This window comes from Gracilinanus agilis, chromosome 2, assembly GCF_016433145.1.
Source record: "Gracilinanus agilis isolate LMUSP501 chromosome 2, AgileGrace, whole genome shotgun sequence".
NCBI lineage: Eukaryota > Metazoa > Chordata > Mammalia > Didelphimorphia > Didelphidae > Gracilinanus > Gracilinanus agilis.
This window is the reverse complement of record NC_058131.1, coordinates 95493049-95515171: the sequence shown is the minus strand read 5'-3', so window position 1 is coordinate 95515171 and position 22123 is coordinate 95493049. Positions and strand designations below refer to the sequence as shown.

At 46.1% G+C, this 22123-nt stretch overlaps 1 protein-coding gene across 1 annotated transcript in view; it reads right to left on the bottom strand.

Annotated features, from left to right (window-relative positions):
- The window catches only part of TTC7A (tetratricopeptide repeat domain 7A), a 175128-nt gene that overhangs the window by 106246 nt on the left and 46759 nt on the right, over positions 1-22123 (bottom strand). The window contains exons 6-8 of the mRNA XM_044663296.1: positions 15567-15645; positions 14799-14956; positions 14051-14114 (exon numbers count right to left, since the gene is read on the bottom strand). Of these exons, the coding sequence (XP_044519231.1) occupies positions 14051-14114; positions 14799-14956; positions 15567-15645 (301 nt within the window). The remainder of the gene's footprint in view (positions 1-14050; positions 14115-14798; positions 14957-15566; positions 15646-22123) is intronic.

The following is a 22123-nucleotide window of genomic DNA, read 5'->3' as shown; positions in this document are numbered from 1 at the left end:
CTCTGAGCTCAACCACAGACTTTCCCCTTTAGCTCTGTGCCCTTTTGCCCATAACTCTTTGGTTTCCCTACTGCAAGTCTGCATATTTACCAGACAGCTACTTGGGGAAAGGAATAAGGTAGGCATGACATAAAAACCTCACTCCTAAATCTTTCCCTTGCCAGCTCCAAGGTAAACAAGGCTCTCTTGCTTGCAAACCCAGCTCAAGCATCACCTTCTACATGAAACCTTCCTGATCTCTTGGAATTGCTAGGGCAATGGCTTACCTTGTATTTATTTTGCATGTCTTTATTCTGCATCTACTTCTACATGGACAAGTTGTCTCTCCAGATAGAAGTCCCCTTCCAAGTGGGGGCTGTCTTATTCTTTGTACCTGTGTCCCCAGGGTCTGGGGTACAGTTAAGTAGGGGCGGCTTAAATACTTTTTGATAAATGGTTTGCTTTCTGTACCCTCTAAGATCTGATTCCCTCTGCCAGTGGCAACAAACTCAATTCTAAATAGCTTAGTTTGAAAAGGACAGCTGGTCAGATTCAGAAAGAAGGGAAAACGCCTCTAGCAGAGGAGAGGATGAGGGAAGCTGATTCACAAGTCAGCCTAGCTGGGCAATACTTATTAGGGCAGCAGATTAGGGCAGATTTCTCCAGACCCCAAGTCTTACACATTGTCCTGCTATCACTTGATATGGTGGGAGACGGAAAAATTTTAAATAGACAAATAGACATAGAGCCAGAAAATCTGGGCCTGAGACCTTATTTTACCCTTTATTAGCCATACAAACATCAATGTGTCATTCAACCTTTTAAAGGCTCAGTTTCCTGACCTGTAAAATGGGAATAATAATATTGGCACATCCTAACCTTGCAGGGTTATTTTCTCCCTCTGATAAAAAAGGGTCCTCAAGGCCAACTGTTCTTTAACTTGGGCTCCCAGGCTTGGAGCTAGAAAGACCCTCAGAGGTCAGCTACTCTGACCATCTTCTTACACCCAGATGAAGAGAAAGAGGCCCAGAGAGGGGGGAAAGGAGGAAGGATTGGAACCTAAACCAGCATTCTTTCCATCATCACATGCACCCTCCATGCTGGGGCAAGGACAGGGCTAAGTTATGGCATCCCCTCCTCACACAGGAAGACAGATGACAACACCAGCTCTTTCCTCTCTTCCTCAAGTCTTGCCTTTGGCTAGGGCACAACTAATCCCTGCTCAAGTGTTGTTGACAAAGAAGTCTTTACTCCCAAGGGTCTCTCAGCACTGGAGGAGGGAGGAAGGCAGCTTTGGGAGCCTTTAAAGACCCAAAGGAATGAATGTCTTGGTGGGCTTACCCAGTCTCCTGACCTCATACCAGGGAGGAAGCTGCCTCTTGTACCCAGGGATGAGCCAAGTGACTGCTAGTATCCAGACCAATCAGGGCAAATGACTCCTGAAGGCCCAGGGAGAGACAGGGCGCTTAACACAGCCTCCAAATGGTTAAGGGGGTGGAGAAGATGTGCCAGTGGTATTCTCCTTGTTACCAACAAAATCCGCCCACACATGACCAGGCAGGGAGGGGGATGATCAAGAAGGCTCCCAGCACAGAGCTCCAAAGTGATCTCAGAGCTCCCTCTGGGCCCCTCCACCTCTGCCCTCTGTGCCTGGTCAGGTCCAGAGTGGCAGCCTACAAAGGGCCCTCAGAGGAGCCTTCTCCAGCCAGACAACACCAAATGTCCTCCCCCTTCACACCTCCCCCTCCCACACACACTAGGGATCCCAAGAATCAGAAGAGAAGGAGAAGCACAAGCCCCTGCCTCCGAGGAATCCCTGGTCTCATAGGGGAGATAGGAACCCTGCACTGTGAATGGAAGAGAAATAAGGATAATGGCAGCTCACAATCACAAAGCACTTTTAAGTTGTACAAATACTATCCCATTTGATCCTCAGAACCCTGAGAAGAAGGTGCTATTAGGATGATCCCCATCAGACAGACAAGGAAATTGAGGCTTAAGAGACAATGACTTGCCTGGGTTCCACTGTTACAGTCTCAAAACAGAATTTGGCCACCAATCCTGGATGCTATCCATATGAGGACACATTATTTCTCCTGCCACTGATCCAAAGATCTTAGGACACTTTTACACAGGGCAGGGGAAGGACCCACAAAGGCTAGCAATTAAGATGAATGGTCCCATTCTAAGGGATGTAGAAACAAGGAAAAACTCACACAAAGGAGATCAATCCCATTACTTCCCAAGGGGGAGGGACAAGGCCGTGACTTCATGAATAGTTTCTCTTTGGTCGGGTGCCCTCTAAAATGGTTATTCCATTCCACTTTGGATCTTTCTTCCTGGCTCTTGTGAGGCCAGTGCTTCTTAGACCTTAGACAGTGAGGGCAGGGTAAGCCAGAGACCCTGGCCTGGAGAACTTAAAAACAGTTTTCTGGTGGAAGGGAGTTTTGAACACAACTTTTAAGGAGGGAAGAAGATTCAGTGGAACAGAGAAATGGTGCTTCAGATCTGGAGACTGAGTGAGGACTCCAGGATGAAAGATGTCCAGTTATTTTTAAGGAATAATGAGCAGGCTTCCTCTAGGCCGTGGCTAGGCAAAGGCCATAGGGCCCATTAACTCCAGTTGGCCAGTGCCCCTAAGAATAACCCCAGCAACAATCTTGACACTTATTAAAATAACATTCAGGGGCAAATGAGAGAGGATAGAAAGCTCCTCTTGCCCCTTGGCCACCTGGAAGGGAATGATTAACAACTGCTAGCTGGTGATGAACACAGACTTATCTGCACTATGCCTGTTGGGCCTAAGAAAAACTGACCTCTAAGGCACAGACACTTCTTGTCATCTTTGGAACTCTGACCTGCTAACAACCAGCTCAGGGTGATGTCAGAGCCTGTGCCAGGAAGAAGGAAATGGCTTCGGGAAGAACAGCTTGTCTAGGGCATGGTTGCCATGGTTTTGGGCAGGGTGTCTGGGCTGGGCTGTGGTTGCCAGGCTGCAGCTCTGTCAGGATTGGCGAAAGGAGAGGATGTGCACAGTTGGGAATGGGTAATGGAGGAGGAAACCCACAGGCCCATCTGCTACAGTGGATGGAGGGACCAAGCCTGACTGAAGCAGTGAAGATGGCCTCAGAGATTGCAGCAAAGAGAAAGAGGGCAAGAAAATGAAAAAACTCATCTTCACTTGATGTCTGATGGTCTAATCCCAGTCCTCTGACTCTGTAATGATGGTTCAGTTACTCTTATTATTATGATTATTAAAGCGATCATGAGAGTTCTGCTGCTGGGAAGGCTGTCCTTGGAGGGTAAGGACTGATTTCACTTTTGAATTTATATACTATTTGGCACAGTACTTAGTACATAGTAAAGGACTGGGTCCTCACTGGCACTGGCCAGTCCCATCCTCTCTTCCTCAATCCCAACCAATGCTTTTTTTAGGTCCTAAATTCTACAATTCGTTGTCCCTCTAACTCTGACAACCTACAGCTTCTGCTGAGATGGCTGCATAACCCTACTTCTTTCCCTCAGCAACCCTAGTCTTTTTTCTTCATTTAAATGGACTCTTGAAGTCCTAGCCCATTTAGGAAGTTTTCTAGATTAACTGAGCCTTCAGGTCTAAGTGTCCCTCTGCAGGCACTTCAGTGTTCAATTCTTGATCAGCTAGGGAGTAGCTAAAGCCATATGCTTAATGGTACAAAGGGGCATCGCAAGGATTACCTTACCCTGGGAACAGAGTGTCTTCACATAATAATCCCAGATATTAATATCACACTTGATAATAATGCCTTTGTATTGACTATTCCCCATAACCAGAATGCCCTCTCCTCCTTTCCACCTCTTGGGTGCCCTGATTTCTTTTCAAGATCAAGCCAAGCAGCACTTTTGGCATGAGGTCTTTGCTGGTGCCCCAGCTGCTAGTGCTGCCTTCCCCTCCTCAAGGTTATCTTGCATCTCATTTTGTATATATGAAAATACACATATAAATGAGCAGATTGTTCTTCTGTCAGGATGTAAGCTCTTTGAAGTTAGAAAATGTCTGGATTTTTGTCAGTGTACACTTAGTGTCTAGTATTGTGTCAGATATATGTCTGTAACTAGTGCTTAATGAAGGCTTGTTTCCTAGCTGTGACTCTAGATGAGTCACTTAACCCCAACTGCCTTGCCCTAACCACTCTTCTGACTTAGAATCAATACTAAATATGGCTTCTTAGAAAGAAGGAAAAGTTTTAAAAAAATGCTTTGCTGAATGATAGTATTTTTCACAGTATATTTACTGACATTCTCATTTGATTCTCAAAACATCTCTATAGACTAAAAGATCTCCAAGGTCCCTTTCTTTACTACATTTTACGCTTCTTAAGGATGGAGCAAGTACTATCATCTTCATTTTATATTTCCTTCTATTTTTTCATTCTTTTGATTTTGCTTTATTAATTCTTGTTGTCTCATGAGATCATTAGCTTCTACTTGCCCAATTCTAGTCTTTAAAGACTGATTTTCAGCTATGATCTTTTGATTTTTCTTTTTGGTTTGGTCTATCCTGCTTTTCATGGCTTCCAGCATGTCAATTCTGTCCTCCAATTTGCTTATTACTTCATTTGATTTCTATGCCTCTTTTTCCATGTAGGCAATTTTGTCTGTTAAGCTGTTGTTTTCTTTTTGTATTTACTTCCATTTCTTTTTTCCCCACTTTTCTTCCCATTTTTCTTCTATCTTCCTTACTTGGTTCTTGAACTCCTGCTTATTTGTCACTCTGCTGTTGCTTCTGTATTTTGCCCTTTTTCTCCATAGAAATTATCCAGGGTCAAGAACTTTTTTTGCTGCTGCTTATTCCTTTTGTCACAAGTGAATCAGGGTTCCTGGATGTTCATTGCTTTCTTAGCTTCTGTCTCACAAGGCTTTGCCTTAGTAGTATCTTCCCTTCCTAGTCAGAAGCTCAAGTGAGGGCAGGTAGATCGGTGATGTTCTTTATGTAGTGGTGCTTTAAAGCATTTTTCCCTGAGGCTATCTTACCAGCCCCTGCTCCCTCAGCAGCATCCAGCCTCACTTCTGCCCAAACTTGGCTCTCTGCTGCCCAGGCTTCATGCTCTTCAGCCTCTGGTCTCAAGTGTCACTGCCAAGGCCTTGCACTGCTCTCAGAGGGAAGTCTGTGGTGCTTTCAGCCAGTCCCCCAGGACTTTAGAGATTACCCAACCTGTGCTCTGACTCTGGCTCTACTCTTCTGGTAGGTGGTGTGGCGGGGAGGGGTGATCAGTTTGCACTTTGATAATTGCAGTTTTGACCCCTTATAATGTGGGAATCCCCAAATACTGCCCACCTTTAAGGCTGGATCCAGTGGGAGAGCCCCTTTGCTCATCTGATTTAGATTTCTGTCCTTTTGAGATGCTTTGTAATGATTGGTTGGAGGGAGATTCAGAAGGCTCCTGCTACTTTGCCACCATCTTAGCTTCGCCTCTCCTACCATCCTCATTTTAGAGATGGGCAAATGAAGGTCCAGAGAAGGTCCAAGCTTCATTGTTTATACTGAATTAAGCCTAGGGTCCAGGTCAACTGACTCCTAAGCCTGGGGCTCTGGCAGGTTCTGTCAGCCTTGCACCTCTAGTAATAAATCAGAAAGGGCCTTGGAGCCTCTTCTTAAACCTCTGCTTAACAACAGGTCTTTCACTTTCTGTCTCCTTCACTCCTGGATCAGGATGGACTGAGCAAATGGCCCACAAGGCCATCACTGACTGACACTGTAACTACCTAGTGATGCTTGCTTGGAATGAGGCCCAGACATGCTTTGAGAAATGCCCCAGCCAAAATCAAGGCCAGGCCTTTCACAAGTAGGTCACTGAGGTCCATTCTCTGTGGGAAAATTGGATTTGGCAGGTGATCCCTCGATTAATCCCTTTAACAATGGACAAGAAATCACTGGAGGCCTAGCCTCATTGTTCTGAGGGATTCTCTAAGGAAACCAGGGGGGGTTAGTTTGGGGAAGAGAAAGCTCAGGAAGGCCATGATTGCCATCTTCAAATGTGAAGTGTCCATATTAAGGCTTGTTCTGTATGGCTCGAGAGGGAAGAAGAACCCCCAAGTCCTATGTTGTGGAAGTGGCAAAGTAGACAGTTTGGACCACTAACATTTAACTGACACTTCCTTACAATTACAATTAAATTAACCAATACAAACTAACTACTTGCTATGTACCAGACACTGTGCTAAGCACAAAAGATACAAGGGCAGGCAAAAACAGTCCATGCCCTCAAGGAGCTTCCAGTCTAAGAGAGGCACAGATTCCCATCACTGGTCTTCCAACAAAGACCGGAGGAGCCTTTCAGGGGAATGCTGTAGTGGAGACTTGCTCAGGTCTGGGATGGACAAGGTGGCCACTGAGGTCCCTTTCTAATGCTGAGATCCTATGCTTCCCCAGAGCCCCTGTGTAGGCACTTCTGAAGGCTGAGACAGAAGCCCCATGAGGAGAGAAGCCTCCTGGAATTTCCAGTAAGCAGCTAGTTCATGAGGCCAGCCTCCTTCCCTGAAGGACATTCTAATGTTTGGCTTTTCCTCTTCAGCACATATAATTACCATGGGCTCCAGAGCAGCCATTATATATAGCCAAGAAATAACACATTACATCTCCCATCTTCTGGAGTGATAGACACCTCAGCCCACATCAGCCCCCAGACTGTGCTCACTCCACACTTCACTCTAGTGTCACAAGTCTCAGCACATTCTGCTGCTGGTGAGAAGGGCCTCGAGTTTCCAAGAGAGAATTCGGAGCATCCCCTTGGACCAGACCTCCTCCCTCAGAGCATAACCTTTCTTTCTTTAAAGGACCAATGAGGAAATGGAGGGAATGTTTCCCAGGACACACATACTGTTCAAGAACTCTGATCTAGGAATGTCAAGAGTCAGATAAAATCTCATTGATACCACAAACAAAATCCTCTTTCCCAGTGAGCTCCAAAGTATTTGAAGACCAGACATGCCCTTGGAAACTGGTCCAAGGAATGTAGCAGAGACAATGACTTTCAGGGAAGGACTAATTTAGGGCCTCAGTAAGCAGGCAAGCATATACTCCAAAGATGGACCTTACCTGAAGGGAATTGCTATGTTCTTGAAAGACGCCAGAACAATCCAAGTTATGTCAACTAAATCCAATTTTAAAGGTATCGAGAAGTTGCAATTTTTTAAAAAATCCCTATAGTAAGTCCCAACCCTCCTCCTTTTCTACCCCCATGTCCCTGCCCCACCACCTATAAACATACACACTATAAAACACACCAACTTATCTGTTTGGTGAAGACTGTTTTTTAAATAGGAAATTTGCTTTAAAGTAGGGTCTACCTGGAAACTGTGTCAGTGTGAGCTTAAGGCAATGCCTGGCATCCTCATTGATTTCACAGAGCAAACATCTTACTTATCCACCAGAAAGAAGCTGTTATACTGATTTATAGGGCACCTTGTACTGGGGATAGTAAATGCTCTTCCAATGTACATTATTTATCTTGCTGGTACCATGAAAAAGATATAGAATAGATATTACACGGAGCAGCTAGGTAGCTCAGTAGATAGTGGGCCAGGTCTGGAGACAGGAAGTCCTGGGTTCAAATGTGGCCTCAGACCCTTCCTAGCTGTGTGACCCTATGCAAGTCACTTAACCTTCATTGTCTAATCCTTACTACAATTCTACCTTTGAAACCAATCTTAGGCTAGATTCTAAGACAGAAGGTAAGATTTTAAGATACAGGGAGTAAGTGTCTAAGGTAAAAGCAGAATTGAGGTCTCTTCTGATTAACTCTAGCATTCTTTACATTCCATATAGCTGCCATGAATGCTGGACTAAAGGTTTGGGAAGCAGCTGGACACCACAGAGAATGGCTGAGCAACAGAAGGACGATGTGACTCTCCCTCCATCCTGGCTGGGCACTAGAGGGAGGACAGACGGGTGGCTGGAAGATTAGGAAGTGTCAGTAAGGAAGGCAACAGCAGAAACAAGATCTACAGAATTGCCATAGATTCTCCCCTGGAATAGAATCATGCCTTGGACTAGGTATTGTAGAAATTAGGCTAAGGTGACCACGCTGCTGCTGCTGAACCCAGGGAGCTTTAGCGCTCCCTACTCACTCCCCCCTCACCCCGTGCCCAGTCACCGTTCTGCCCTATGGCTCACCAACATTTTTTCTCCTCCCCTTTAAGGTGCAATTGGAATGCTGGACCAGTCCAGTTTCACTAGCATTTTATGCTTTGATTGTCTGATTTTAGAAAGTAGAGTGAATTATTTCCAGTGTGCCAACTGGCTCAATGGTTGCTGCTGGAGTTTGCCTTGTTGCTAGAGGCTTAAATTTATCAAAGATAAAGTTGGGCAGAGTAGGGCAGCAAGGTGGCTCAGTGCATAGAGAGTCGCCAAGAGTGGAGATGAGAGGTCCTAAGTTCAAACCTGACCTCAGACAACATCCTAGCTGCGTGACCCTGGGCAAGTCACTTGACCCCTGTTTGCCTAGCCCTTAGTGCCTTGGAATGGATACTTAGTATTGATTCTAGGGTGGAAGGTAAGGATTTTAAAAAACTGCATGTTTAGGTCGGCAAACTGCTGCTGCTGATTCTAGTTTTTCATTTGAGGGATGGTTTAAGCTGCTAAGGAAAATAATATCCCTTAGAAGGAAGATCTATGGAAGAAACATGGAAGAAACAAAACTAAGTAGCCCACCCTGCCAGTCTCATCCAAACAGAAGCATGACCTGTCCTACCCTGGGGATGGTCCTATTGACTCCTCAAGGCCAGAACAAAGGATCAGATTATTAGAGTCAGAAGGGGCCTTAAAGCTGCTTTAAAGTTTACAAAGTAATTTACATAGAACTCATTTGATCCACACAAGCCTGGGAGGTAGGTGTTATTCTGGGCCCAATTTTAAAGATGAAAAATTGAAGGCTAACAGAGAATCAAGTCACTTGACCAGGATTATTCTGCCAGTAAGGGTCTCAGGCAGGATCTGAACTCTGATCTTTCTGATTCCAAAATCAAATTCTACTTCTAGCGTCATCTGGCTGCCTGGGCCCTTCCAGCCTACTTCAACTTTATCATTGTAATAATAATAATAATAACTTTATATTGGAGTTGAATCGCTACATTTGAGTTTACAAAGTACTTTTCTTGCAACCACCCTGGGAAGTAGGCAGAGGAGTTACCCACGAGAAATCTGAGTGTAGAGGTTCTATGACTGCTGTTAAGCACTGACTGTGGGCCAAGCACCAGGCCTCAGCCCCTGCCCTCAGGGAGCTTGCAGGCTAACGAGAACTGGACGAATCCCATTTGAGCCCAGCTCTTGTATGTGAAGAGTTCTGGTGAGCCAGAACCTTAAAGACACTCTAGGTCTAGCCCACACGTGTCCTCCTGAACCCTGTTCAGAGGCCCAGAGAGCTTAGGCGATTTGCCCACAGGCTCACAAAGCTTCCCCATCCAGCCTCTCTCCGTGCCAAGTGGCCTCTCCTGATTCCAAATCTGGGGGGCTCCTTCTACTAAGGGGAAGATAAAGGAACTTTCTGCAGGTCACACAACTCATTTGTGTAAGAATAGGGATGAGAACTCAAGTCTCCTGCCTCCCTGGTTCTGGACTCTCTCTTGGATTCCACATCTCCTTTTGCTACTTGGGGGAGTGCTTGAGGGAGCTTGGGCAGCTCTTTCGCCTCTCTAGGCCTCATTGCTCATCTGTAAAATGAGAGAGCTGTTGGGTGGTTGCTCTCTCCAGTAATCCTCTTTGCTCTCATTGAAGGGCAGCATGATTCAGAGTTGGGAGCTCAGATCTGGAGTCAGAGGCTCTCGCGCTCTCTCTCTCTCTCTCTCTCTCTCTCTCTCTCTCTCTCTCTCTCTCCCTCCCTCCCTCTCTCCCTCTCTCCTTCCCTCCCCCCCCCCCCTCTCTCTGGAGAACCCTGGCCATACGGTAGTGCCCGGCTAACAGAGAGCTGGAGAAAGCCACACTACTCCATGTAGCTGCTGTCCTCAAGCCCAGAGGTCCTAAGACTAAGCTGTCTTCAGGGAATTCACGTTCTCAGGCCTGCTCTGCTCCCTCGGATCATTCTTTACTCACAAGTGACTGCATGCTTTAGCTCTCTGGGCCTCACGCTCATCTCGGCAATGGAAGTAGGGGGACTACATGACCTCCAAGTCTCTTCCAGCTCTTCATTTTATGCCCAGCCAAAACGTGCAATATCTTTTTTTTTTTTTTTAACCCTTAACTTCTGTGTTCTGTGCTCATAGGTGGAAGAGTGGTAAGGGTGGGCAATGGGAATCAAGTGACTTGCCCAGGGTCACACAGCTGGGCAGTGTCTGAGACAGGACTTGAACCTAGGACCTCTGGTCTCTAGGCCTGATTCTCAATCCACTGAGCCACCCAGCTGCCCCTAAACGTGCAATATCTTGCAAAGGATCAGCTCCCCCTTGGAAATCCTCACCCATGAATGACATCAGCTGATGCCAACAACAAGGACAAAGCAGGCCAGCAAAACCTGGGGGGGAGGGACCTCAAAAACTCCCTGCTGCACACAGCAATCTCAGCTTTGGCAGCCTGGAAAGGAGAGAGGCCTATTACACAGCCTTGTAGGTGAGCTCAATCTTAATGACTTCCCCATGCAGCTTTCCTAATTCTTCAGATACCATAAAAAGTTAAGCAGATGCCAAGGCAGCCCGCTGATATCTGATAGGCTTTACCCCAGCTGAGCATCTGCACCTGGACACAGTTCCCATTGAAGCCAGTGAAAAACTCTGCCAGCATCAAGATCAGGTAAGAATGTCTGGGACTTGAGGTCATGGAAAGGTGGCAGCTGAGGCATAAAGAAGCCTGCATGGTGTGGTTCCTCCCTGTCCATTGGCCTTTACGCAAAGAGGAACGGATTGGGGAAAAGGAAGAGGTACAAAAAGACAACGAGAAGGGGTAGAAGGCAATGCCCAGACTCTTGCCCAAGGTTCCTGTGGCTAGAGAAAGGTGAAATGAGCCTGGAAGGGGTGAGTAGGGACTGAGGCTTATGTTCTTAAAAGGCCTCAAATTTTCTAAATATTTCAAGAAGCCTCTCCACAAATCTGCTTGGGCACAATTCCAGGACAGATGTGGGCCCAAGTAACATGGTCATCTGCAGAATGGCCTGAATGGGCAGAGAGGCTTTCCTGTACTTGACTAACTCCTTGGTTTCGCATTCTTCTAGATTTTTGAGGAAAAGCCCACCACACACACCACCACCCATCTTGCCCACTGTCTACACTGAAATGTTTGCTACCTACCAATTATTTGTTATTGCAAAAGGGGGGAAAAGTTGGCAAAAGGAAAATTTTCTTTTCTGGATTCAAGAAGATGCCAGTTCATCTAAAGTTCTAGTTTTTGTTGAAAGGGAATAGTTTAGACCCCAATCAGCTTAATGTATAAGGCATATGGGTGTTTTAGTAAAATGGCCATCTGAATTAAGTGCTTATGTCTCAATGTAGGCCCCAGGAATGCAGTGAAGATGGAAGCAATGGAAAATTCCTTATAAAGAGGCCTACCAACTCCAGTCTCCAATCCTGCAATTGCTTCCTATTGTGCCTGCCAATGCCTACACCATACTAGGCATTATGAAACAACAGAAAGGGCACTGGATCCTGTGGTAGAGGACCTGAGTTCAAATCCCATCTCCAATACTATCTATCTGTGTAACCTTGGAGGAGATCTGAGCTTCAGTTTCCTCAGCTGTAAAATGAGGACGTTAAACTAAATGATCTCTAAGGTTCCTTTCAACTTTATCTAGAGTAGGGAGATTCTTATCCTCACTTTTTTGTATCATGGACACTCTGGAAGTCTGGTCAAACCTATGTACCCCTCCTTCCCAGATGAATCTTTCCTAATTAATATTAATTAATAAAATATATACATTTAGAATTACAAAGGAAGTCAATTATAGTGAAATGCAGTTATCAAAATATTTTTTAGAATAAGTCTACAGAAGGAAGCTAGGTGGCACAGAGGTCCTGGATTCAAAAGGCCTAGCCCTTACCACTCTTCTTGCCTTGGAACCAATACTTAGTATCAATTCTAAGATAGACAGTAACCGTTTTGTTTGTTTGTTTGTTTGTTTGTTTTAAAGTCTATACACCCTAGGTTTAAGAAGCCCCAATCCTGAACTCTGAGCTCAAGATTCTAGACAATTTGATGGCTATACTATAGTTCCCAGCTTATAAAACCAACTCTGCTACAAGGAAGGATGTGCTATCCTGAAACAGAGGAACAGTAACACTAATAGCTACTTCAGGAAATTTGCATTTTCAACCCTGTTCCCTGTTTGGCAGAGATCTCTCTAGGCTAGGATCAGCAGTCAACCCAGGTTGGTTGGGGCTCAGTCTGTGGCTGCAGAGTCAGGCTGTGGTCCTGGCTGGACATCCCCTCTAACTGGGCTGGGGCTAAGGCTTGTTACCAGCTGGGCCAAGTTTCAAGAAAGGAGATTTTGACTCAATACCAGAAAGAAGTTTCTAAGAATCAGAGCTGCCCACTCATGGAAATAGAAGGAGCTCCTTGAACCCCAAAATGTTTAAGCAGAAACTGGTTCACCATTAGTCAGGAACATTGAAAAAGTGAATTCCTGCATGGGGTGGGAGGTAGACCAAAAGATTTCCAACTCCAAATTGCTATGATTTTATGGCTGAGGTCAGGGGTCAGTCTGTGGCTGGGATTAGTGAGCTGCTTTCTGGGGGATGCTTATTAGCCTTTAAAGAGCTCAAACCTGGGGCCCTGGCTCTAAATCACTGAACTAACTAGACACAGATGTTGATGCAATAAATAACCATTCACCCACTTCCCTAGTCTACAATTATGCAAACCTTTCTAGACAAGGGTTGCCTCACTTTGCATTCCTAATCCAGAATTCACCTTTTAGGACACTAGTAGGTGTAGTCAGGCTGGGGCAATGAGGGGAACTTGGTAAAGGACTTTGAAAGAACAGTAGTTTCTAAGTCTGTGTTGCTCTAACTCAATTCAACACCACATTTCCCTCCTACCACCTACTTGCTGGAAGGTTTCCCAGGTTGTGGTCAATGAACTAGGAAAGCCGCCCAATATTACATCTGGGCAAACAAGTCTATCTTCACAGCTTCTGTGGATCTGAGACCACTAATGGGGGGAAATCTGATCCTTTACTCCTGGGCTATTGGAAGATCTGTTCTGGGGGAGATGGGAGGGTGAGGTATTTTCTTGTCAAACACTACCAGTCCTACAGCCTGCTGACAAATTAATCTTCATTAAACACCATTTTTATTCTCTGTTCAAAGACCTTCATCAACTTCCTACTGCTGACAGACCTAAATTCCAGAGTCCTGAAAGCAGCCAGATCTGGCCTTCCTAGTCTTCACTGCCTATTCTTCCACTTCAGCGAGACTGGTTTCCACCTCATCACCCAGTATGTGTTTTTCGCTTTTCCATACCTTTGCTCATGATTTAAACCTTTTCTGGAATGCCCCTTCCGTTTTCTTGATAACCACTTCAAGGCTCTGCTCAAATCTTGCCTCCATGAAGCCTTCTAAAACTACTCTAAGTCTACAGTTATCCCATTCTTCTCTGGGTTTCCAGAGCACTTATAGCATCTATGACTTATCTGGCTCTCTCTTCCCCAGCCTGGTACATATAACTGTGTACATGATTTCTCTCCCCAGACAGGGAGTTTATATAACCTTTTTATCCCCAAGGCACCCAGTTTAGGATGGAATAGACAGTCATGGTTCACAAAAGCTGACTGATTGATATTAACCTGTGGCAGCTACAAGGAAGTAGTTAGGGAATGGGGGCAGCTATCTTCAACCTACTTCCCTCCTCTCTTCCCACTGAAGAGAACTCCCTGAACCCCAAAGGGCAGCTCATGCCCAGGCCCCAAGTTTCAGGAAATGGGACCCTTGTGTGTGAAGGGGAGACAGAAGCAAGTCTGTGAAGCTTCTAGCTCCTAGACATCTTCCCCAACCCCCTCTTCTCTATCCCAAGGCAGAACTTGGTTTCATTATGGAGCAGCCCCTGTGCCCAGAAGCCCCAAGTGTCCTTTCCCACACGCAGGGAGCAGGAAGCCACCGACCCAGAAGGGCTTACCATGGACTCACTGATGAGAAGAAGCAAGAGAGCCTCCTCAATGTTGTCCTGTGGGCAGTAGAGACTGAAAGACACAAACAGAAGGCCCTCCTCAGACACCACCCCTCAGCCCAGTCTGCTTGATCACTGAAAATGGGGTCAGCCTGGGGCCCCTCTCCCTCTGTCTCTCTCTCACACCCCTCCCTGGAAACATGAAGCAACCCCTGCATGATTCATAAGCTACCGGACACCTTCTTCTGAGAAGCAGCAGGTTCCAAGCTCTTTTAAGTACCCCCAAATGACCAACTCCCAGACCCTTCCCATAAAGGAAAAATTTTCAGGTCTAAGATCGCAATTCCTCAAACTAGGGGAAAATATTGCTTCCCGAGGCTGTAGGGACTGTCTAACAACATCCACAAACTAGAGGCTTTGGAGAATTTAGTCACACAGACAACCTTCAATTACCTGCCCAATGAGGAGAGAAGTATCACAAATACTCCAGCAAAATAGGGGATAATCCCAAATGGCAGAAAGCCACCCCCTCGTTTGGTTGGCCTTAGAATGCCTGTATGATTCTCCCATTCTCCACCCTAGCACACTTTCCTTGGCTTACACTGTTCTGTAATTGAGTCTGATTCTTTGTGTCCAAGGACTGGAGGGGTTGGGAAGGAGTTTGCTTATAAACCAGTTGGGGAAGCTGTGGAATTACACTTGGCCATGGACAATTGCTATTCCTTTTAGGGGAGGGAGAGAGCAGAACAGGGCTCACTTGTTTCCGGTGTAGAGATTAGGCTTCCTTAGAGGCTGAGTGATGAAGGAATTCTGTTCTTTGCCCATAAACTCAGGCAGAGGGTGTGACAGGGGACCCCAGTAGCAGTCCTCACTCAGGTTGTGAAGGAGGACTCCGGCTAGTTGCTTCGCTGCGGTCTGACAGAGACAAAGGGCAAATCCACACTTCACTCATAACCATTTGCCTTCAATACATCCCCCTAAAATGTCTTCTTCAATCCAGCTGCGTCATTTGTCACACAGGCCCTTTTTAGACTCCCCTCCAGGCTCACTTCTTCCATGAGGCCCTCATGGACTATTCCATCCCATACCCATACCTCTCACCCTTCTCCTACAAGAATTTTCAGCTTATGCTGTTGTCTATTGTCTACTGCAGTTTCATGCTTGGTGACATAGCCTCTTCCCCACTAGACTAGACTCCTTGAGAGTTGAGGCTATGAGTTGTCACACTTGGATTTCTCAGCCAGACACTCGCCACATCACCCCAAAGAAACACCAGTCTCCTTTGCCTGGAAACACTCATGTACTGCTGCCTCCAAAGGCCTACTGAGGCCCAAGGAGAGGAAGTAAGCCCCAAAGTATATTATGCCTCTGCCCAGAGGTTATTTCAGGGAGATGGCTACTCAACAACAGCTGATGACCACTTAATGTGGATGGAGCTCTCTGTTGTCTTTCTCTTGTCTCTCCTGCTCCCCTCCCCTCCTCCTCCTCTCTTTCCCCCTCTTCCCCACAGGATTTTTCTCATTACCACTTTGAAGTTCTGGGTTGCTCTAGTCTCCACAGTCCGCAACATTTCCCGAAGCTCGCTCATGCCTTTCACAATGTTCCTGGTGGGAAAGTGGAAGTGATGTCAATAGCCAGGCTTGTCCCCAATCAAACCCAAGAAAATTCCATGAGCTTCATTTGAAAACAGGACAGAGAATAAATGTTAAAAAGGAAAAGGTAGGGGCAGCTAGATGGACACTTCCTAGCAGGGTGACCCTGACAGTCACTTAACCCCAATTCCTTAGCCCTTACCACTCTTCTGCCTTAGAACTAATATATAGTTACTGACTATAAGACAGAAGGTAAAGAGTTTTTTTTTTTTTAAAGCACTTGGTAAAAAACATTATGTCGATTATTAATAACAATAATAGTTTAGGTATTAATGTAGCTTGCCCCTTCAGAGACATCTCTGCCTTAGAATGCCTGAGGTATGAAGGAGACATTGGGAGTCTGAGAAGCACTGGCAGAGCCAAGGTGGGAAGCCCCTGTGGCAAAAGTCAATGAGAAGTCTCAGCATCATCTGCGAGAGGTAATTCATTAGAGGAGCCTTGTAGACTTGAAATTTTGGAGGTGTCTGTTCAAACCCTGCCTCTAACACTGACTAGCTCTATATGACACTGGCAAGTCATTAAACAGCACTTCAAAGGGCTGTTGGGAGACTCAACTGGAACAAGGACGATAAATGGAGGCAAATTATATCATCATCATTTGCCTAACAGCTGAACCAAGCCAATCTTCTATTTCTCCCTCTCTACTGGCTGGTTCTTTGCTGCGTACAAGCACACCCCTAGTCTCCCCTAGACTTCCAAACAAAACAAATGATTCTTGCTTGATCTGCCTGTGCTGCTGGCTATTAACCTATACCTCTCTCCACTGCTTTATGGCTAAACTCCATAAGAAAACCATCTGCAATTAACTGATGCCTCCACCTCCTTTTCCCCTCTCTCTTCTAAACCTTCTGTAGTCTGGCTTCTGTCCTCAATATTCAACTGAAATTGCTCTCTCTGAAAGAATCAATTCTCTCTCTCTCTCTCTCTCTCTCTCTCTCTCTCTCTCTCTTTCACACACACACACACACACACACACACACACACACACACACACACACACACACACACACACACCCCTTTACCTTCTGTCTTAGAATCAAAACTAGGTGTCAGTTCCAAGGCGGAAAAGTGGTAAGGGCTAGGCAATTGAGGTTAAGTGACTTGCCCAGAGTCACACAGCTAGGAAGTGGTGAAGCTACATTTGAACCTAGGTGCTCCTGACTCCAGATGCTCTATCCACTGAGCTACCTTGCTGCCCCCTCAGTAATCTCTTAAGTGCCAAATCTAATGGCCTTTTCAAGTCCTAATCCTTCTTGACCTTTCTGCAGCTTTTGACACTGCTAGTCACCCTCTTCTAAATCGTCTATCCCCTCTCTCGGTTTTGTGTGGTGTTGTTGTCTCCTGGTTCTCCTACCTGCCTGTTGCCAAGTTATGTCCAGCCTACCTTTGTAACATCCCTTGTATAATCTCCCTTTAATACTGACATATGCATCAACGTGGTATAGTCCCTGACCAGCTCATGCCAAGAATTACTGCAATGGCCCTCGGATTGGTCTCCCTTCCATTAAGTCTCTTCCCACTCCACCATTGAGAGAGAGAGAGAGTCACATGGATACAAAAATTTTCAGAGCAGCACTTTCTGCAGTGGATTATATTTAAGTATATACTATTAATGTGTTATACATTAATAATATATTTACTATAATCCTGTATAGCTATTCCTGAATAAATGTGGTATATATAAAGGCAAAGAAAAATTAATCCACCACCATAAGGAATGATGAATGAAAAATTCAGAGAGGCATAGGAAGACTTGTATGAATTGGCGGAAGGAAGAAAGCATAACCAGAGAACAAATGAATGGTCCACAGTAGCTCCAAGTGACAGACCTTGGAATATCCTTCCCCTCAGTTTGAATGTGAAATGCTACATACTCTCAGATGGCAAGAAAACACAGAATAAAAGCCATGATGCATTAATAAAACTTAAAAGGCCTAGTACCGAGAGCCAGTCAACAGAAAACACACACTACAGCCCTGAAGAAGCACAAGACGTCCCTAGCTCTCTGGAATGACAATCTAAGCCCTGTGAAGCCATTCTGTCCAGGGCCAGGCTGAAGTGGTCAGATCCAGGAAAAGGCCCCATGGGGTTCCCAGCAAGTTAGGGAGCAGGCAGGGCAGCAGCCCTCTTTCAAAGTCTCTCAGGCTGAGGAGAGGGAGGGAGGGAGGCACATGGGAAAGGAAACAGATGACCCTGGGAACAGGGAGGATGTGAAGACTAGAGCAGCAAGGCCAAATCAGCAGAAAGCTGAAGCCAAGAAACTAAATGCCCCTTTCCTGACCTCAGCTGACATGTTGTACGGGTCTGCTACGGAAGGCAGAAGAGGCCTGGGTCTCTGCCAGCTCCAATGGAGCAATCCCAAAGGGCAAGGAGCCTCACCTCATTGCACCTCAGTTTTCTTGTCTGTAAAATCAGTATAATATTTACAACCTACACCAAGTGGTTATGTGCATACTCCTCATAATGTCTCTAAGTCTTTTTTCTAGCACTTTAAGGTAGTGCTTTACATGGTTTCTTATTTAATACTTCTCTATGAACCTGAGAACCCTGAACCTGATTTTAAGGATATTCTGATTGCTGTATTAATATAATTGGCCTCCTTTTTAATCCCATATATTAAATTTTGTAAATTTAAAAACATTTTTCTAAGAAGGGGTCCATTGATTTCAGACTGCCAGTGAGATTCATGACCCCCCCCCCAAAAGTATGAACTACAAACAAATCTAAAGAGGGACTCATTTGTCCACACAACTACATTTTCTTTGTGAATTGTGAAAATTTCTTTTCCCCAAAACATCTTTTTCTCCTCTCTGCCCAATGAGGCTAGGCCAGGAAAAGTTAAGCCAGAAAGTGAAGGTGCACACACAAGTGTATTCGTTCCATAACCAAAGAGAAAAGACTGGTGGATTATTCAAGTTGCTGTTCTCAGAAAGAACATTAAGCACTAAGAGAACCCAGAGATGAAGGGCCTCTTCCTAGGGGGCCCTGCAGCTCCACTGCCACTGCCCTCCAGGACTCCTGACACACAGGTGAACCCACTTCTGGGCAGCGGCAGGATTCCTGAAAAGTGGATTGAAAGCTGGCTTCTGTTTTTAGAGTGCTGAGAGCTCAAAGCACAGCTTTACTTCTGTACATTATTATTAATGGTATCCCCCTCTCACCATGTGCTGCTCTTGGGGACTCCGATCAGGAAGTGGTTCCCTCTCAGGCCTGTTCATGAATTCCAGGCTGCCAGACCTTGTCCCCATAAGGGTACCTTTCCTTCCCCCAGCTGCTCTTGCTTTTCAGCTCCTTTTTTATATGTAGCTCCCTGAGGGCAGGGACTGTCTCCTTTTGCTTATATTCCCAGCACAGTGCCTGGCACACAGTAAGCACTTCATCCATCCTTCTTTCTCAAACTAAAAACTCATTCTCAGAAACATCCTCAGAGCCTAGCCTGCTAGGTATAGTAGGGGCAAGACAGAAGATGAACAGAACTTGTCTACAAGGAATTAGAGTCTAGTTGGGAAGAAGAAATGCTGGGGATGTGAGAGGCATTCTAGTCCAATGAAAAGAGTGATAGACCTGGGAATCAGAAGAGACCTGACTTCAAATCTCACCTCCAACCCTTACTTCCTTTATGCCTAGGAGCAAGTTACATGACTTACCTAATCTTCTGTTTCCCCATCTGTAGAACATGGATAATGGTATCTTTAGCAATTTTTTCACAGGTGGTAAAAAATCAAATGAGACTATATCTAAATGGCTTTGGCTAAGTTTATGGTGCTATACAAACACCAGCTATTATAGCAAGATTTCCACGGCTTAGAGCATGATAAATCATCAATATTTACTGATGTGATATAAAAAATAAATGTAAATATGAGATGATGGCTTCCACTTGGCCCTGAGTTCAAAAGGGAAAAAAGGGTCTTTATGCAGTGGGGTGGAAGAATGAAGAGAAGGAACTTCTAAGCTTACTCAGGTGAAAGAATAGACTAGCAGAGTTTCATGAGAGATCCCCAAGACTGAGCTCACCTCCAGCATTTCTATTGGGGGCCCCAAGGTATCCTTTCTGCTTTATGTATCTTTACATAAGACAACAACCCCAGCTCCCCAAGAAGGATGGGCAAGGACTGTTAAGCCAAAGAAAACTAAGGAGCATTTTTCTTGCCTTTGCCCAGGGAAGGGCTTATGAGTGATAGCAGGGAAGAAAGCAATTTAACTTCGAGCAAATGCTCAATGTTTTTTTTTTTTTTTTAACCCTTACCTTCTGTCTTAGAATCAATACTGTGCACTGGTTCCAAGGCAGAAGAATGGTAAGGGTAGACAATGGGGGTTCAAGTGACTTGCCCAGGGTCACACAGCTGGGAAGTGTCTGAGGCCGGATTTGAACCTAGGACCTCTTGTCTTTAGGCCTAGCTCTCAATCCACTGAGCTACCCAGCTGCCCCCTCAATCAATATTCTTGATGAATTGTGAGAAAACAAAAGTGGCGCTAAGAAGGGGAGCCAATGAGATAAGGGATGATAAAGTTTTGTTCACATTTTCTCCAACTATCCTCGCTGAGCCAGTAGCTTGTCAGTCTTCTGCAACCAAAACGAGGCTGAACACACAGGAGAGGGCTCTATTATCAAGATTTGCTGATTTAATGACGATGGGTAGTGGCCACTGTGGCCAAGCCAGGGACCACTGCATGTCTATCCTCCAGAATCTCTGGAGATTTGTGCTCCTTTTCCCTGCCCTCCCCATCAGGGGCTAGGTGGCAGAGACTGAGCCTTCTGAAGAGCTTCATCATCATGCAGAAATTCCCCCTAGGTCTCTAGCAAGAGCTCTTCTCTTTCCTACAGCTTCCTCCCCCAACCCCACCCACCCCCAGCCCTCCAAGCACCTTCCCTTCCCCCTAACATCTGTGGGGCACGGTGTTTCCCACACTTAGTTTCTAGTTGGTAGAGCTGGAAACACAAGAAACCAACATTGGCATCGCCAGAAAGAGAGGTCAAACACAGGGAAATTGCCTTTGAAAGGAAACATGTTAGTTTTACAAAACTCCCTCCTTCCTTCCTTCCTTCCTTCCTTCCTTCCTTCCTTCTCTCTCTCTCTCTCTCTCTCTCTCTCTCTCTCTCTCTCTCTCTCTCCTGTCTCTGATTCCCTGTCTCTGTCTGCCTCTGTCTCTGTCTCTCTCCCTGCCATTGTCATTGGCAAATAAGTCCCTTATGTTCTCTGAGCCTCGGTCCTCAGCTGTAAAATGGAAATAATGTCACAGGATGGCTGGGGAGGTTTAAATAAGCCAATGTTATGTAAAGGGCTTTGCAAACTTTAAACCCTATATGAAAGAAAGGGCAGCTGCTGTTCCCATGAGGGCCCAACATTTTAGAGAGCTCTGCAGAGCTTGGAGGGAGAAGGGCCTCTACATTTGGAGATGCCAGAGGAGGGGGAGAAGAGAGGAAAAGGAAAAGGAAAGCCAGTATGGGTTGCCACCCACTCTCCCAGGGAAGAGAGCCTGTCTGGCCATGTTCTCAGGGAGGCTGGGGGTGGAGGGTGGAGGGGTTCCCCGAAGGAGGATGCTGTAAACCCCTGGGGAGGCCAAGCCAGCAGCCACCCACTGTCAGCCCCCCACCCCAACTTTTCAGTTCAATGCAACAGACGGCCAAGCTCTCTTCTCCTCCCCGCAGAAGAGAACACCATCCTCTCTGCCAGCCATCCCCCAAGCTCAGGCCTCCCACAGTTTCCAAGCATTTATTTCTGAAAGATGCTCCCACCCCTCATTCACCACCAGCTGGAGCAGGGGCTCAAGCAGCACGGCTGCCCCCCAGTGGCAGGCACAGGGAAGGACTGCCAAGCTGGGTGAGACCCAGGATAACTGAGCTCAGCTGCTGGCACTGTCCCAGTAGGGGGCAGCTTCCTATAGACCCCAGGCTGAGGGCCCCCTGAGAGGCCCCAGGGAGACCATGATGGATTCTGTTAGCCTTGAAACTGGCCCATAACACAAAGGGCGGCCCCTTGGGGGTTGCAGACTTGGAGTTCAATTTCTGGAGGGCAGGGCAACAAGGGGTTAGTTGTAAAGGGAAGTTGGGGTGTCATGGGGTTGCCCTAACTGGGGAGGTGGAAAATGAGGAGGCATGACCAGGACATCTCTGAAGTGAAAGGGCCAGGCTGGAGAAGTTCTGAACCTGGGGCCCAGGAATCTGGCTAGGAATGAAAAACCTTCTGTTTTTCACTCACTCTGAACTGAACTTTGGCCTTGCTTTTCATTATTTTAAACTGTCATTCTGAGCAGGGGTCCCCAGGCTTTACACCAGCCTGCTGCAAAAGGAGTCCTCAACATAAAGAAAGGTGAAGACCCTTGGGGGCCCCCCAATTATAAGAAATCCTCATCTGGGAGGACCACTGGGAAGGCCCCAGGACAGATGATCTCTGCCCCCAGATAACAATGCCTAAAGGAATAGGTC